This window comes from Anolis carolinensis, chromosome 2, assembly GCF_035594765.1.
Source record: "Anolis carolinensis isolate JA03-04 chromosome 2, rAnoCar3.1.pri, whole genome shotgun sequence".
Taxonomy (NCBI): Eukaryota; Metazoa; Chordata; class Lepidosauria; order Squamata; family Dactyloidae; genus Anolis; species Anolis carolinensis.
In genome coordinates this window covers 202,828,045-202,844,263 of record NC_085842.1, presented here as the reverse complement: position 1 = coordinate 202,844,263, position 16,219 = coordinate 202,828,045, and the positions used below count along the sequence as shown (strand labels likewise).

Below are 16,219 nucleotides of genomic sequence, written 5' to 3'. Positions count from 1 at the left end.
ATATCTTTTAAGACTTCACAGGTATTGAAAAGCTTGTTCCAAAAAAAAAAAAAACCTTGACCAAAAGTTCTTTTGATTCTTTGAGATCCTGTGTTGATGACATCAAATGTATATCATATCTCTTGAAATTACAGTCTATTGGAAGTAAGTTCAGTTTCTCAAGAGTAAGATCCCAAGTCTGGGGAACAAACTATGCATGAATGTTGATTCTGAGTAGTTGTCAAAAAGAGCCCCAGCTAGGAGAACACAATGCTGTTTCTAAGTAGCTGGCTGTAGATTGCAATAGTCCGTTTACTACTGGCTCCCGGGTTTACTCCAGTTTCGGTTGTCCTTCTTCTGGTAAGCGGTAATGGATAAGCAGCAAATAGTTTTCAATTTGTATATTGTTGGCTCTGCTTCAGTATATAGATTCGCAGTGTCAGTTTGCTGAAATGTGGCTCGTGTCATAGAAACCACATCACTTCAAGCAGTACTTCTTGTAAGTCAGAACATAGTCCAGGGTAACTCCCAGGTATTTTAGTGTATTGCAATGCTTCAGTGGGATTCCTTCCCAGGTAATCCTCAGAGCTCAAGATGCTTGTCTATTCTTAAGGTGAGTAGACCGCTGATTCTCTCACACCAGTAGCTTGGAAAGTGGATGTGGGTTTGATTTAATTTTGTTTTTTTTCATGTATTCTGCACTTTTTTCCACTTAAGATATCTTGACAGCCATATGCGGAAACTTACTAATAGCTCATGGTGCACAGACCTAAAATTAATACGAACACCAGCCTTGGCTTTGTCATACTGAACTGCTGAGTATGCCTGCCCTGTCTGGCATAAATCTGCCCACAGAAGCAGGTGAATATAGCACTGACTGAGACATGTAGAAAAATCACAGGATGTCTTAAATCTACACCTGTTGATAGACTCTATAAGCTAGCTGGCACTGCCTTCCCCCCCCCCTCCCCCTGATGTGTGATGGGAAGTTGCTGCCAATTGCGAGAGAAATAAGGTTGAACACTGTGAAAGCCACCCACTGTATGGCTATCAGCCTTCACCCAGTAGACTTAAATCAAGGAAAAGTTTCATGAGAACCACTTAATGTTCCTCCAGCAACAGCTAAATCAGACAATTCCAACTGGATGGGCCCCCAATAAGGGTCTTCCTCCAGGGGCAAACCAAGAATGGGCAACTTGGAAGTCCCTGAACAGACTCAGAAGTGGAGTTGGCAGATCAAAATGGCACTATCTAGAAGAATCCTCCAACTTGTGTGACTGTGGAGCAAACAACTCTGCATCTGTATGCTTGCCCAAAATGCCCTGCCTCATGCACAGAAGAACTGTTTAAAGCTACAGACAATGCAGTCACTGTTGCCCGTTTTTGGTCTAAAACTATTTAGTTGCTTGTGATCCCTTTATTTTATCAGTTTTAAACTTAATTATTATGCAAAGCTTTTAACACAAAATAAATAAATGAGCAATGGTTTCATGCATATTGGGGAACTCCCTATTGCACATCTGGACACCAATAAGGAAATAACAGAGCACAACAAGTGTATCCAATGCATCCCAGAAGTGCCCAATATGCACCGGAGCAATCTTGTAGTCCTCACTTGTAGTCCTCACAGCTATTGGGGGGTGGGAGGCAAAATGGGCCATTTTGCACACTGTGACACTCACTGCCCAACTGGTCTCATCTTGAGGATTCATCCTAGCCAAAGCTCCATTTATGTCCAGCAACTGGGATTTGGTTTGATTTGATTTCCAGCTGTGGGATGAGTCTGTGCATAATTTGTCTGGAGGCTCAGCTCTAGTATTGACTGTAAAGGGATGCAAAAAGGCTGGAATTCTCTGTATCATGATATCCCATTCCCCTTCAGGCGTAGGACAGAAGTGAAGATTGCTATCTTGGTGGTATTGGGCTTCAGACTTCCCTCGTGCAAATAATAATGGAGTAGTGTTATATGGTCCTTGTTCACATCATGGTATTTGTACTTGTACCAATGCCAGACTATTCTCACTATGTATTTGTACGCCCTATTCATAAAGGGCCTCCATGAGGCCACGTTTCAGCTACCTTTTCCAACTACCCATAGTTTCTCAAGAGCTGTGTTTAAAAAGTCATGTGTGAGCCAGTCCGGATAGAACACTTTATCCTGGATAAGAAGAGCTGGTCTGGTTGGTAGACTGTCAACTGCCAGATTTGCTATGTTGGAGGACCATGGCCATTTTGGTCATGTGGATGCCTTCGTTCTCAGCCTTCTCAGCAGCCTGGTTAGGAGGGCTGTTTTAATTTGTCAAGACCCAGGTTTCACATATATATTCCCCCTTTTTTTTTTTGTCTCGCTTTGACCTTCCCCTCCTCTTGCATGCAAACTTTGGTACTCAGAGGATATCCTAAAGAAATGAAGGTGTGAAGTGATGGCTAGAACGTCTGCTAGCAGTTTATTTTTGCAGCATACACAGCCAAAGCATTTACATTAGAGAATAATGTTTTATTTCTTAGCCAGTTATTGCAGGTGGCCACCTCAGGCACTGAAATGCTAAGGCAGCAGTAGAGTAGTGATAAAGATATCAACTAGTAGCCTTTCAATTTAAGGGTAGTGTGCATGGACCCATTCAGCTAGCCACTACTATTTGGTATCAAACCGTTATAAGACTATGTGATAACCTGTATTTATAATTGAAAAACAGAGAAAAACTGACAAGGGTTTTTTGGCTTTTATTACAAGCATATAATATTAATTGGCAGAACACTGAATACAAGCTTCACTATCATAAAATCAAAACATTAAGCAATAACTCCCCCCAAAAGGCTTAGTCAGACAAAAACTTGCCACCAAAAGTACAAAAGTTACACAGCAACACAAAGCATTAAAAATTTTAATGTAAACTTTCAAATGAAACCAAGCCAAAAATATGTTTTTTAAAAAAATACGGCAAGAATGTTCAATTATGCCATACAGTGAGAATAAAGGCTTAAAAAGCTGCACTGGCTTATTGTTCCATAACCCTAAATTTATCTGATTGTGAATGAATTGTATTCCTGACCTTTGTCCTGTCATTTGGCTGTCGTTACACTTTGAAACAGGACTTTTCTGCAGCAACCCATACCCAGTGCATCTTGCTTGATTTTCCTCATGCAAGGACATATGCCCATTCATGTAAAGTATAATGAGGCTGCATAATCATCTTTGATAGGTTCAGTGTTCATGGATATCAACAGAAATCTAGACAGATACATTTGGCCACATTACGCAGTCAGCAACAGACCAGGGCATCTACCAAACTCAGATCTTGGAACCCAGTTATTTGCCAAAGAACATATAAGCACTGGGACAAGGGGTAAACAGGGGTGGGCAAGACAGAAAGCCCTTAATATTACTCATACCATATTTTCTTTGCGGTCTCCCATCCCTATTCAACTCAGAGGGAGGGAGGTGATTGTGAAGAGCCTCTCACTTCGTCCAAATAAATTGCCATCCTTCAGAGCCAGGTCTGCTGCCAATTGTGTATTACAGCCTTTCTAAGTCATGTTCAGGCCATAGCTTGCGCTTAGTAAAAATGAAAGAATTTCAAGCTCGAATGACATCTGCCAGTTTTAGGGTTAGAAACAAATTCCTGGAGAATGTGTATTCTGCTGTCACTTTCCACTACCAGAGGAAAGTGTGGTTCCAAGCCAACTGTATGTATTTTAAGAAAAATGTGTTCCCTGTGCACATTTTGACTACAAGGTGAATATATCCACTTGCAATTCTGACATGCAATGGTCTGCTTGTGTGCCCCATCTTTTTATGTTTTAAGTCTGAGATCACACACATACACACAAATATATGAGAAGTTAAGGTATCATGTGAAGTGTTTAAAACCAGAGCAATTACCTGAGGAAATACAGAAACACGGTTTTTCTGTCAAATACAGTTTTAACCGTTTGCAGGAAATGCATTTCTTACCTACTGGTTAAAGTATAAAGTTATCAAAGAGTCATAGTCTAGATGTACAAACGGGTTGGCTTTCTCCTGTTGCATTTAAACATACAGCTCAGTTTCAAATAACTGCAAATAGGCTAACTTTGAGAATAGATTTGTCATTCATTGGAAAAGAAACAGGAGTGTGAATCTCCTAAGACTGATTAGATTGTTATGAAAACAGTAAGAGCCAGGTAGGGTTTCAAAGGCCCAAATAGTGTAGAGGAAACAAAAATTAGCACCATCATAGTTCATAGTCTGATACTTTTAAAACTATTTGTATTTTCCTTCCCCCAAAGGTTAAAAATTTGCATCTGGAGCATTGCACAACCACTAAGAAATAAATATTTCCAGGTTTAATGGTATACAAAGAGAGAAAAATACCAGACATACCAATGGCACACACATACATTTCTGATAGGCTGCAAGCCTTGCCGATTACATTTCACATTTAAGAGTTCTTGCCAAACCATCTTTAAAATATTGCTGACAGGTAATCCTTGCACACAGACAGAACTCCCAAATGTCATTCTTTAAAATAACATTTTAAAAAACCAGGAAGGCGGGAAGGGGGAAATGTGGTTAGTAGATGCTACATTTACCATTTTAAAATGTATGCCTAACAAAAGCATGTTTCAAACCTATTGCACAAAAAGCATAAATTAATGCTCTTTATCCATACAAAATAAAAACATACCAAAAAATCGAACAAGGCCAAACTAAATGTTGTCCTATATAAGTAGTTGCCACCAAATGCAAAAATGGATGCATCTTCACTTTTGCTCTAGTATATCTTACTCAGGTCTCATATTATATCATCCTCAATGTTTCTGTTCCTCAACACCGTTTGCCACAGGAAGAGGATAAAGGAGATGCAAAATGTCAGGACATCAGACCAGAGGTAATTTACAGTAGAGATTATAAAGTATGGGGCAGAGAGCTAGACACATGGCTGTCCCTTTTAGTAACAGCCACTCATGTAGTACAACATATGATTTGGACCTCACCAAAAAAAAAAAAGAAGCTTGTAAAAAACATCTCACAATTTCATTTTATATGCCCATAAATAAAGCTGGACCATAGAAACAAAAAATACTTAGATGGTAAAAAGTATGATCGAAGGCTTAAAATAGAATAAATAATTTTATAAAGTTAACTTTCAACCCCCCAACCTTATTTAAAATTCAATATTATATATTCTGATTTCTCTATTTTAAAAGAAAATTATATCAAGCGAGACCATAAACCTGTGTTGTTATGCTCACCTCTTTGTTGCTGAGGATAATGCAACAAGACAATTTTACTGCATTTATTTACCAGCGGTAAGCAGTCCAAAAGAAAACGAAACCAAGAAATAAAAAATTAAAAAATGACTTCACAGTTATTTTATATATCATTTTAATCAACCAACACAAACTCAGTGGTGACCGGAGGAGGGCCAAGCCACTTGAGTGGAATACGATTTGAAGACCTTAAGCCAGAAAGATCAACAGAATGCTTTGCCAACATAACCATTGTGAAACCTGTCCCTTAAAAACTTCACAGAAGAGAGACAATTTCTATCACAAGGATCTGCTCTGTTGGTATTCACTGTAGGTTTTTTTTTTCCTGATAAAACAAGCCAGCTAGGTCTTTGAAACAAACACACCCCAAGGGACACAGTTTCCATAGAAAAAGAAGTATTCTGAGAAGCTGTTTTGAAAAGAAAGAAAAAACCAAGTATTTTCTGCCAATGATGTTTTCAATCAGGTTGTTATAAAAGCAGAGATAAATACTCATTTAAGAGCAACAAAGCCAACAGAGGTGTCAAGTGCTGGCTTTGGTTTCAATGCACCTGACTAGATATATATTTAAATATATTTATATAGCACCGTATCAAATTCAAGTGATTCAAAAATTTGCTAGAAACTTAGCAATACAGATTCTGTAGACTGTTGCAGTCAAGAGTTGCGGGGTTGTAGTCTGCATCATGATACTATTTAATCCCTCAGTTCAAGGTACACAGGATGCTGTCTGTATTCGGTATTTCAAGATGGCATTTAATATACAGTTCATCTGTGTATCTAGTCTGAGGTAGAATGGATAGTTGGATATGGGCATTAAGCACTCCAAATGCTTAACTGAACCAAGGGAGTATTAGACAGGGTCACCAAGTTTAAGGCTCACTAAAAAGTGTTAGCCAAGATGTTTGCATATAGCACCACATGGCCGGTGAACTGGGGCAGAAGGAATCCTTACACTTAAAGACTCTGTGACTAAATGTGTTCCGTAGAGAGCTCCAAATTCTATGACGCTGCAGTTTTTCATTAACCTTTCTTTTAAGATACTTTCTGAGCGATGGCAAGCATTACTTTACCATGACATAAACCACCATTTACATAAAAAGATGATGTAAAAGCTAGAAATATTTTAAGGGCACTTTCCAGTGGAATACTGTCCAGCACATACAGTGCTGAAATGAATGGGATCACAACAGTGCAATTGCACTAGTCACATTCATTGAGAAATCACTGTCCCATAAAAGATGGGTAAACACCCGAGGCATTTAATGTACTATTTCCAACTTCCATTCATTTCACTAGGACATTCCAGAAAAAAATTCTGTAGTCAAAGCACCCTATGTCTGTGTTTCCCCCTTGAATGTTCATCCCAACATTTTGAACTTGTTCCTATTTTGCCCTCCATTTGACTCCTTCAGCTTTCACTTATTCATGTTTGCCTGTATGAAACTAAATATAAAGAAGTCACAGAACTCACCTTGGACAGAGATGTTACCAGCAAACATATGTGCTGGCAGCAGGAGCCGGAGAAGCAAGCTTAAAGGGTGGTGACATTTGGCAAAAGGTTAATAATGATTCTTTACTCTAGACGATGCAATGGAAAAATAAGGACTGAGAAGAAAAACCCTTGTTTAAGGAAGAAATAAAACATAAGCGCATGTAGGGATACATGCAGTAGTGAGTGGGCCTATGCACATTCTTGTCTGAATTTCATGCTGGACCATATAATGGATTAAATAAAGGAAATGAGTTTTTGAAGAACTAATCCCTTTTTAAAAATATGAAATTGCTTAAAGTAAAACAGCATTTACCTCTTTAAGTTATTTAGTCCTCTGTTGGATGACCACTTGTACAGTTCAGATTTGACCATGTGTCCCTAGAAAGCTGGATTTTTATTATTATTAATACCGGTATTTCTATTGGAGTTAAGACTGAGAACTCAGACCGTAAATAAATAATCAGGCAAACATAATATTATAGTTCAGGGAAACCTAGAAATCAGCAGAAAGTTCAACCTGTTAATGCACATCACAGAAAGTGTGTTACAGCATTAGCATAGTGTTATTCAAAGGAACACTACTGAAATTCATGTGGTTAAGGCTGCCTCTGCTGTATTTCATTTACTGAAAGGCAAATTTTCCAATCCAATAGCTCCCTCAGCTCTGTAAGCTACATATATCCTAAATGAAGGTTCCTTCTAAATGCTCAGCACTTTTATGCGAGCTGATAAAAACTGCAACAGAACAGAATGAGCTAAAACTCTTCCAATAACCTCAGTCAGATGAACCTGCAGAAGAATACAAGAGCATAATCAAGAATAGCGTCATGCAGCAAAATCACTGCCAACTATTAGATCTTTGTCAATGTATATATTCTACAGAGGGCTAGCTAACAGACAAGAGGGCTATGAGGTATAACAAACAAAAAACCTTGCAAAAATATGCCACATCTAAGTTGTGAAGCAATCTAAACATCGTTTGGTGACAACCAATCATAAACGATATCTTAATCTTAAACAATCTTCTTCACATCTTAAGCCTATTTTTTATCTTTGCAAGATGATGATCACGAACTAAGGTTCACATGAGAAACCATAAGTGTTTTCAGTGTCTGTAAACTTCATGCTGGTAGCATCTTCTCAAGTTACGATTTCCATTTTTGTTGTGGGTTTTTTGGTAGAAAAAAAGTATAAATATTTTTCTATCCAGAAAGTTAGGTTAATGCATCCCTCAGAGAAAGATTCAAGATGGCTGACCGGGCAAGCACGGCTTTTTTCCAGAATGGATTCTGCTGGTCTGTGTCTTGGGTGAACTGTGTGATGCACTAAGAAGGTGCCCAATGATAGTCTCTGCAAAAAACCGTCCAGAAGGACAAAACAGTTCTTACAGCAAGTCCATTTTGGGTCTGTAATGTAACAGTAGAGGTGCTTTCTGAAAGATAAAATAACATTCCTGGTTGAGGAAATTGCTATTTCAATCACAGCAATATAGAGAAGATAAGAAACATAGCAAAGTGCATGTATCAAACTTGACACTGATTTAAACTACTGATGGCCAATGTCTTTAGTATGAGAAGCAAAGTTACTTGTAAACTGGAGTACCCCCACAATATTTATATCTCCAAAGTATCTGTCTGGGAGCAGGGCTGAACTTTCCAGCCTGGAAAATTGGCAAGTGCTCTGCCACCTTATGCCCAACATGAAGATACAGAAAAACTTCACATTAGCACAAATGTGTCTAGAGATTCCTCTCAATTTTTACTAGGTAGGTCTGTCAAGTTAAACATCACAGAAAAATTCACACATGCAAGAAGAGATGACAGTCCCAATGAATCAAAGCCAATGCAGTCCTTGGGCCATCAACTGATTATCCCTGATAACAACTACAAAAAAGTCTAGAAAATCAAGCTAAGATTTTAAGTACATCAATCAACCAGCAATGTTGCCAATTAGTTTCTGGACAAAATAAAAAGTATTGTTTTTCACCTTTAAAGCCCTACATAGTTTGGGTCCAGGTTACCTACTGGATCACATTATCCGATACAATTCACCCCTTAAGACACTGAATTCACCTGGGGGGCATCTACTCTAGCCTCCAGAACCCGACTGATCACCATCACCAAGAGGACCTTTTCATTGGCCAGCCAAAGAAGACTGTGGGATGACCTGCCAGAAGAGCTCCAACAGCTAAATCAACTGTCAAAATTTAAGACACAACTGAGGACCCATCTCTTCCACCAAGCCTATCCAGTCGAGTTCAGAATTTTAATCTGCATTTCATCAGTGAAATTTAACTTATATTTTAACACTGTGAATCCTGCTGCATGCATTTTAATAGTGTTTTAACAATGTTGTAACCCACCTCGAGCCGCAGGGAGAGATGAGTAATACATTACTATTATTATTATTATTATTATTTTATTTTATGACACAGCAAACAAGATAGATATGCTGGATTTCGTATCACAAAATCACAAGTTGAACACTTCCCAAGCGTTTAGGACTGTGTGATGTATTATTATTATTGTTGTTGTTGTTATTATTATTATTATTTTACATACCTTAAATCTCCATCTTGTAACAACTACAAATTTGAGAGTGTGGTCCTTGCCCAGAATTTCTTCATTGCATAATATATCCAGCTAACAAAAACAATAAGTATTTAGTTCTTTGATCAAACAGTTCAGTTAAACAATTCCAAATTATGAGACAATTAAAAACTTTTAAAAATGGCAGCCTAAAGACAAAATTGTTGATATCACCAAATTCCCTTGCAGGCAAAGTACACGTGTCTCCTCAAAGAATCCTACAAGGTTCCTATGGACACAAATCAAAAATCTTTTAAAGTACAATAAACTCATTAAGAGTGAAATCTCCAAGTAGTAGGAGCACTTAATATAACAAAGCTGGCAGATACACAATACTTATATCCTACCACAAAAGTAGCAGTTGTATGGAGTAATACTTCCAGACTTAAATTGGGTTGTTCAGACTTGCTTCAGGATTTGTAGAACTTTAATTTCACACTGTTTTCTGCTGATGTGCAGAAAAATTAAATGTTTGCTTGTGATCAGTCTACAATAGGTGCATGTCTTCATCTTTATGGAAAATAACACCTGTACCTGCTTTTGATTGTATTAAAATGAGTACATGCTCATAGAATGCCTGCTGAAATGATCCTGGAAAAAAGGAATGAGGGACTGACTTATTAAACACTTGAGTATTCATGAGTTTCCAGGTAGGGTTGAGTATGAAAAAGGAGCCAATAATGATTTAACTGTACATAGGAAAAACACTATATGGTCCCCTTCAAGGTATCCAGCTCTATGACTAATCAGCAAGAATAAAGACACCCTCCACCCCACCCCCAAACACAATACAATAGCCTTTTATGACAAAATTCCTCATTAGTCCTCTGATGCTTAGCTATGATCTAGTTTGAAAGTACTGTAGTTGTCTAGATTTTTGATTACTATTATAATCATTGCAATGTATGTTTCCAAAATACTCCACATTTCAGACATCTTGTCTAACTGAAAGCTATTTGTACCTTTACCAACTTTTTTTGGTGCAGTAATTACTTCTACCTGGCCTGGATTACTCTGGCATGTCACAACTCCAAGGTGCTGCTCTACAATTTGCATAGAGTTCAAGCATTCTGTAGTCCCCTCTCAAAATAATGACAGGAGTAACCTCTCCATACCATTTTATGAGGGACTTTACAGGGGGAAACAGAAATATATAGGCTTGTGGAGGGGTGGGACTGGCCTTACAGGGTTGGGGAAATTGGCCCTTAACTTCTCATGCAATTGTACAGCTCTGCTCTAACTCAAAGGATACATTTTCCAAAGGTATCTTACTTCCACTATTAACAAGGAGAAAGGTGTGCAAAAGCAACAGAATAGCAAAGAAAATGTTTTGGGGAAAACTGTGGTAATAAGGTTAGTTCAATCCAATATAGATACAAAGAGAGGCCAAGAAACCGAAACCTTCCGTGACTGCCAAGTGCATCCTCCAATAAAAAAAGTGTCATGCAAAGAAGCCCCCATTGTTGCAAGCCAGGTTATCAGCTCTATAGTTCAGTTTGTTAGAACCAGGTACATGGCCAATAACTAAGAGAAGCAGCATAAGATTGGTACTGGGGGGGAGGGGTGGTGCAGTGCAGAAACATCTTAAAATGTGTTCATGAAAGGAGACTCTAAATTAACTTGTGATACATTATAATATAATACTGCAATATAATAACAAGCATTATCATCATCACCATCATCATCATTATCATGCAATTTAGCATCCTTTGAGAGCCAATTAAAAGTTCATATCTCACTTCATTCCAGTCCATAAAACTCTTCCTTACAAATGAGATGTTACTAGTAGAATGCCAGATAGGCTTATGGAGACCAGACAAGACCTTTTTGTAAATACACAGGTAATAAAATTAGTTGGATGAAAGGGAGGAGGCACAAAACAGAACACCCATCCATAAAACACAAACAGATTGTGTGATTATGTCCAGGAATTATTTCAATTAATGGCAAAGCATTTTTCAGTGGACATTCATTATGACATAGATTATTTTTTAACCATATGCTTTGAAACAGTGTGTTGGCAATCACAAATCATCTGGGCTCTAATACAAAATAAAACACTTGACATCAAGCAGTTGGTGCTCTGTGGGTTTTTTTTTTCAAAGCAGGTTTCTTCAGGTGCAAATAAAAGACTGAAGGTACCATGCTTGTTTGGATTATTTCAGTAGTTGGGGAGCATTACTACCACCTACTTGAGGTGCCCTCACAATCACGTGAGGCACAACCAGAAATGCTTCAACTGGAAACTGATGATGAAGAAAGCACAGAAAGGTACATTTTATTGTAATAGGTTATTTCATTAAGTGATGATATACGGCAGGCTAACAATATTTTATTAAAAACAAGAGCTGACACTGAAAGCCTCAGGACTAATGTTTTAAAAATAAACCACTTTTAAGGGAATGTGTAATGCACAATCAAGGGGACGTGTAATGCACAATCATTTCCTATTGGGTAGGTAGTAAACTATTTTTTAATTTTTAAAAAAAAGAAAACCAACAAGATCGTTAAAAGTCTCAGTGCACATTTTTCTTTATAAAATGTTTTTGGGTGAGTTTAGTCTCATGAATTACCTCATTAAATGAAGAAAGATTAAGTTTTTTGGCAATGAACTTCTTTAGATGCAAGACTGTAGCTTGTGCAGAGCAGCGAATCCATTTTCTCTTTAGTCCACGTAGTTTGCTGCTGTTGCATTCCAAACAGATGCTTACCTTTAGAAGGAAGTAAATAGTCGATATTTGTTAAGATGCATCCCTTTTAAGTCCTCCATTTGCAAGAACAAAACCAGAATGAAGTCTGCACTAAACAAGTGCTTCTTTTATGCAAATAGCAGAAAACTATCTTTGAACATAACACTAAAGACTCAATCTCTGACATCTTTGGTAACAAAAAAGGGGGGTAGCCAATAATGTGAAAGGCCTCTCTACCTTGAGATCAGTGCAAGGAAGCACAGACAAGGTTGGTTGGATGAATAGACTAATGGTGGTATAATACATCTTCCCATGTTCCTATGGAGATACCCCTAAGTAAACATTTCCACATGACTAAGACAGAAATTAATGTTCACTACAAAACTATAGTATGTGATTTGGACTCTCCACCATCCCTCCCAAACTATATAGTTTCCTACAATGATTGTGGTCTATATAAGTTTGGCTGATCCCTCAACTGAAATTTCAGGTTCTTTCAAAGAAACAAAAGGCGGCTTTCACAGTCAGAATCACAGGGGTGTTGTTTGGTTTCTGGGCTGTATGGCCATGTTCTAGCAGTATTTTTTCTTGACTTTTCGCCTGCATCTGTAGCTGACATCTTCAGAGAATCCACAGATGCAGGTAAAACGTCAGGAGAAAATAATACTAGAATGACCATACAGCCTGGAAACTACACAACACCCTAACTAAAGACTTGTCCATGCTAGAGGCTATCTACCAATTCTAGTGCCATTTTTCCCAATAGTTCCTGACAATATGGATCTAAAGAATCTCCAGATATCATATACTTCTTGATAAAATTGAACAAACTGTCCTTTTTAGCACCTTCTGTGATCCATGAATGCAATGATGTGTATAACAACCGGATATTATACACATCATGGTACTAGTTATGCCCAATTCCAAGTATCAAAGAGATCACTTCACATAGTAGCTACTTCACATACTTCTTCAAACTCCAATATTATCGCATATGACTGTCCATTCCTACTTTAAGGGATGAGGTTTGGAATGGAATTAATAATGATGCCTAAAATTATTGACCACAAAATTTTTCCATAGGTGCCCACATTAAAAGGACTGCCACCTCCAAGGCATCACATTCAATAAGCATTGTGCATCTTTCAAAACTCATGGCATGGATGTTTGTCTTAAAAACAAATAACCCCATGCTGCCACTTCCAGAAATATAATTTGAAAAAAAAATTATCTCTGAACTGCCAATCATTTTGCTGTTGCTGTTGTTAAGAACCCTAATTATTACCTGTTCATCACTTCTGTGATAATCATTATCTTCTTCCTGTTTCTCTTCTGACGTTTCTTTGTTTGTATTCTCGTCCGCTTTTGTTTCCCCTTATGAAAAAAGCATAGAGCATCTGTGATGAAGTGGAAGTCTCTAAAGATACAAATTCACGTATGAAATAAAATGCAATAAAAATCCACAGCCCTTTAAAGAAGTGAATCAGCTACATAGATTTCAAATCAAAAGCGTAATATCGAGGATAATGCAAGCTAAACTGGTGAGATGCATTATGCCTGAAGTATTTCGCAAGGAACTCAGTGTCATAGACTCAGAATTTTGGGTGGTTTACTAATTTAAGGGATTAATAATTCTGCATAAACCATCAACAAATCAACTGGGTTTTCACTGCTTTCAATGTACAACAGTTAATCTAATGTGTTTAAGTATAACCTCCTAAATCCATGGCAGTTGTAGGCAGACACATCTAAAGGGTGCCAGGTGCAGTAAAACTGATGTATTCTGTTTACTAGCAAACTACCAAAGCTCACATTTCTCTTTCCAACATGCTTTCATGCTTCTTTTCACAATGCCCACCATATTTCAAAATATGTCTGAAAGCTATGCAGTAGCCTTCAAGCTGAAAACTATGCAGCACATAACTTCAATTTCCTGTTTTTAACTGAAACATATGAACAATTAACATTTACCTAAGAACAAGATAAGTAGGCCACAAGATAGATCAAGGTTTATTTCCCCATAAATCTCCCACCTCTACAGATGCACAGTGCGCACCTTTGAGTCATCTGAAGCATGGACAAAGAGTCCTTTATCCGCTAAAAAAAAGGTTGTGTTAAAGATTTTCTCTCATGTACCAAAGCACCTTACTTTTCCTGCAGGCAAGGGAAGACACAAACATCTGGTGTGAGCAGCTAGAGAGACTGCAGTAAGAATTCAAGGTTTTCCAGCTGTTCACAATAGGACTACAGAGCTCTCTGTCATTCTCATGACTTGTGGAGGTGCAGTATTTTAAGGATGTATCTCAACATTGATATATGTAGCATTTTAATGATTTATATAGGATGTTAATGGTGTGTTTTATATTGTACTAGCTGTGCCCGGACATGCATTGCTGTGGCGTTGTCTGGTGGTGTTGGTGAGAACTTGTTGAGGTAGTGATGGTATTGAATGTCTGTTGTATGGATGTCTTTATGTTTAGTATGCATTTGGTTGTTTGTGTACTGTGAAAGTGGTGAGGGTAGAGGGGGTCTATGTCCCTGTGTAGTATTGTATAGTATTTATACGTTGTCCATGTGTTGTGAATGCTTGGATTGTGTCCTGCTGCATAGTAGAAAGGGTTGGGCTGGATGGCCCTTAGGGGTCCATCCAAACTCTTGGATTCTATGCTTCTATTATTATTATTATTATTATTATTATCATCATCATCATCATCATCATCATCTTCTTCTTCTTCTTCATCATCATCATCATCATTATTATGTAGAGGCTGGATGGCCATCTGTCAGGAGTGCTTGGATTGTGTCCTCCTGCATGGTAGAAGGAAGTTGAGCTGGATGATCCTTAGGGGTCACTCCAAACCTTAGGATTGTATGATGATGTTGTTATTATTATTAGTAGTAGTAGTATTCGTATTGAGAGGCTGGGTGGCCATCTGTTGGGAGTGCTTGGATTGTGTCCTGCATGGCAGAATTGGGTTGGACTGGATGGCCTTTAGGGGTGTCTCCTAACTGTCTGATGCTATGATTCGATGTGTATTATTATTGTGCAGATATTGGATGGCTATCTGTCAGGAGTGGTTGGATTGTGTCCTCCTGCATGATATAAGGAAGTTGAACTGGATGATCCTTAGGGGTATCTGCTAACCTTAGGATTGTATGATATTCTTATTCTTCTTCTTATTATTATTATTGAGAGGCTGGCTGGCCATCTGTTGGGAGTGCTTGGATTGTATCATCCAATGGCAGAATTGGGTTGGACTGGATGGCCTTTAGGGGTCTCTCCTTAACTGTCTGATACTATGATTTGATTTGTATTATTACTGTGCAGATCTTGGATGGCCATCTGTCAGGAGTGCTTGGTTTGTGTCATCCTGCATGGTGGAAGGAAGTTGAACTGGATGATCCTTAGGGGTGTCTCCTAACCTTATGATTGTAAGATATTCTTCTTCTTCTTCTTCTTCTTCTTCTTCTTCTTCTTCTTATTATTATTATTATTATTATTATTATTATTATTATTATTATTATAGCAGAGTCTCACTTATCCAACATAAACGGGACGGCAGAATGTTGGATAAGTGAATATGTTGGATAATAAGGAGGGCTTAAGGAAAAGCCTATTAAACATCAAAATAGGTTATGATTTTACAAATTAAGCACCAAAACATCATGTTATACAAAAAATTTGACAGAAAAAGTAGTTCATTACACATTAATGCTATGTAATAATTACTGTATTTACAAATTTAGCACCAAAATATCATGATATATTGAAAACATTGACTACAAAAATGGCTTGGATTATCCAGAGGCTTGGATAAGCGAGGCTTGGATTAGTGAGACTCTACTGTATTTGCAAGTTACAGTAAGAACTCAACAAAGCTGATTATGAGACAAAGCTATGTTGCTTTGTCTCTTTGTCAAGGTTCTTGCAACATTGGTATTGGGTTTTGACAAACTGCTATGGCAACATTCAGTTCAATCAATCCCTCACACACAGTCAATTTTAGGATTAGGTCTGGCATTTATTTTAGAGCTTCCTTGTATGGAGCAGTTTTGTTGAAGTGACACAACCGGTTATTGGCAGAGTTTTGAATAATGCAAGATCACGTTCCTAGTCAGTGGGACACAAGTCAACTTTGCTTGATGGGTAGGAGGTTCATACACACATAATATACGGCAAAGGTTTGATATCACAAAATGACCTGCAGAATAAC

General features: G+C 37.9%; 1 protein-coding gene across 10 annotated transcripts in view; it reads right to left on the bottom strand.

The window, feature by feature from the left end:
• Window positions 1–2,687: 2,687 nt before the first annotated feature.
• Window positions 2,688–16,219, bottom strand: part of pcgf3 (polycomb group ring finger 3) — a 91,562-nt gene continuing 78,030 nt past the window's right edge. For all 10 annotated transcript variants that reach the window (XM_062971557.1, XM_062971553.1, XM_062971551.1 and 7 more), the window contains 4 exons: window positions 13,291–13,379; window positions 11,889–12,026; window positions 9,289–9,369; window positions 2,688–8,159 (listed from right to left, as the gene is read on the bottom strand). In XM_062971557.1, the coding sequence (XP_062827627.1) occupies window positions 8,112–8,159; window positions 9,289–9,369; window positions 11,889–12,026; window positions 13,291–13,379 (356 nt within the window). In that variant the 3' untranslated portion in view covers window positions 2,688–8,111. The remainder of the gene's footprint in view (window positions 8,160–9,288; window positions 9,370–11,888; window positions 12,027–13,290; window positions 13,380–16,219) is intronic.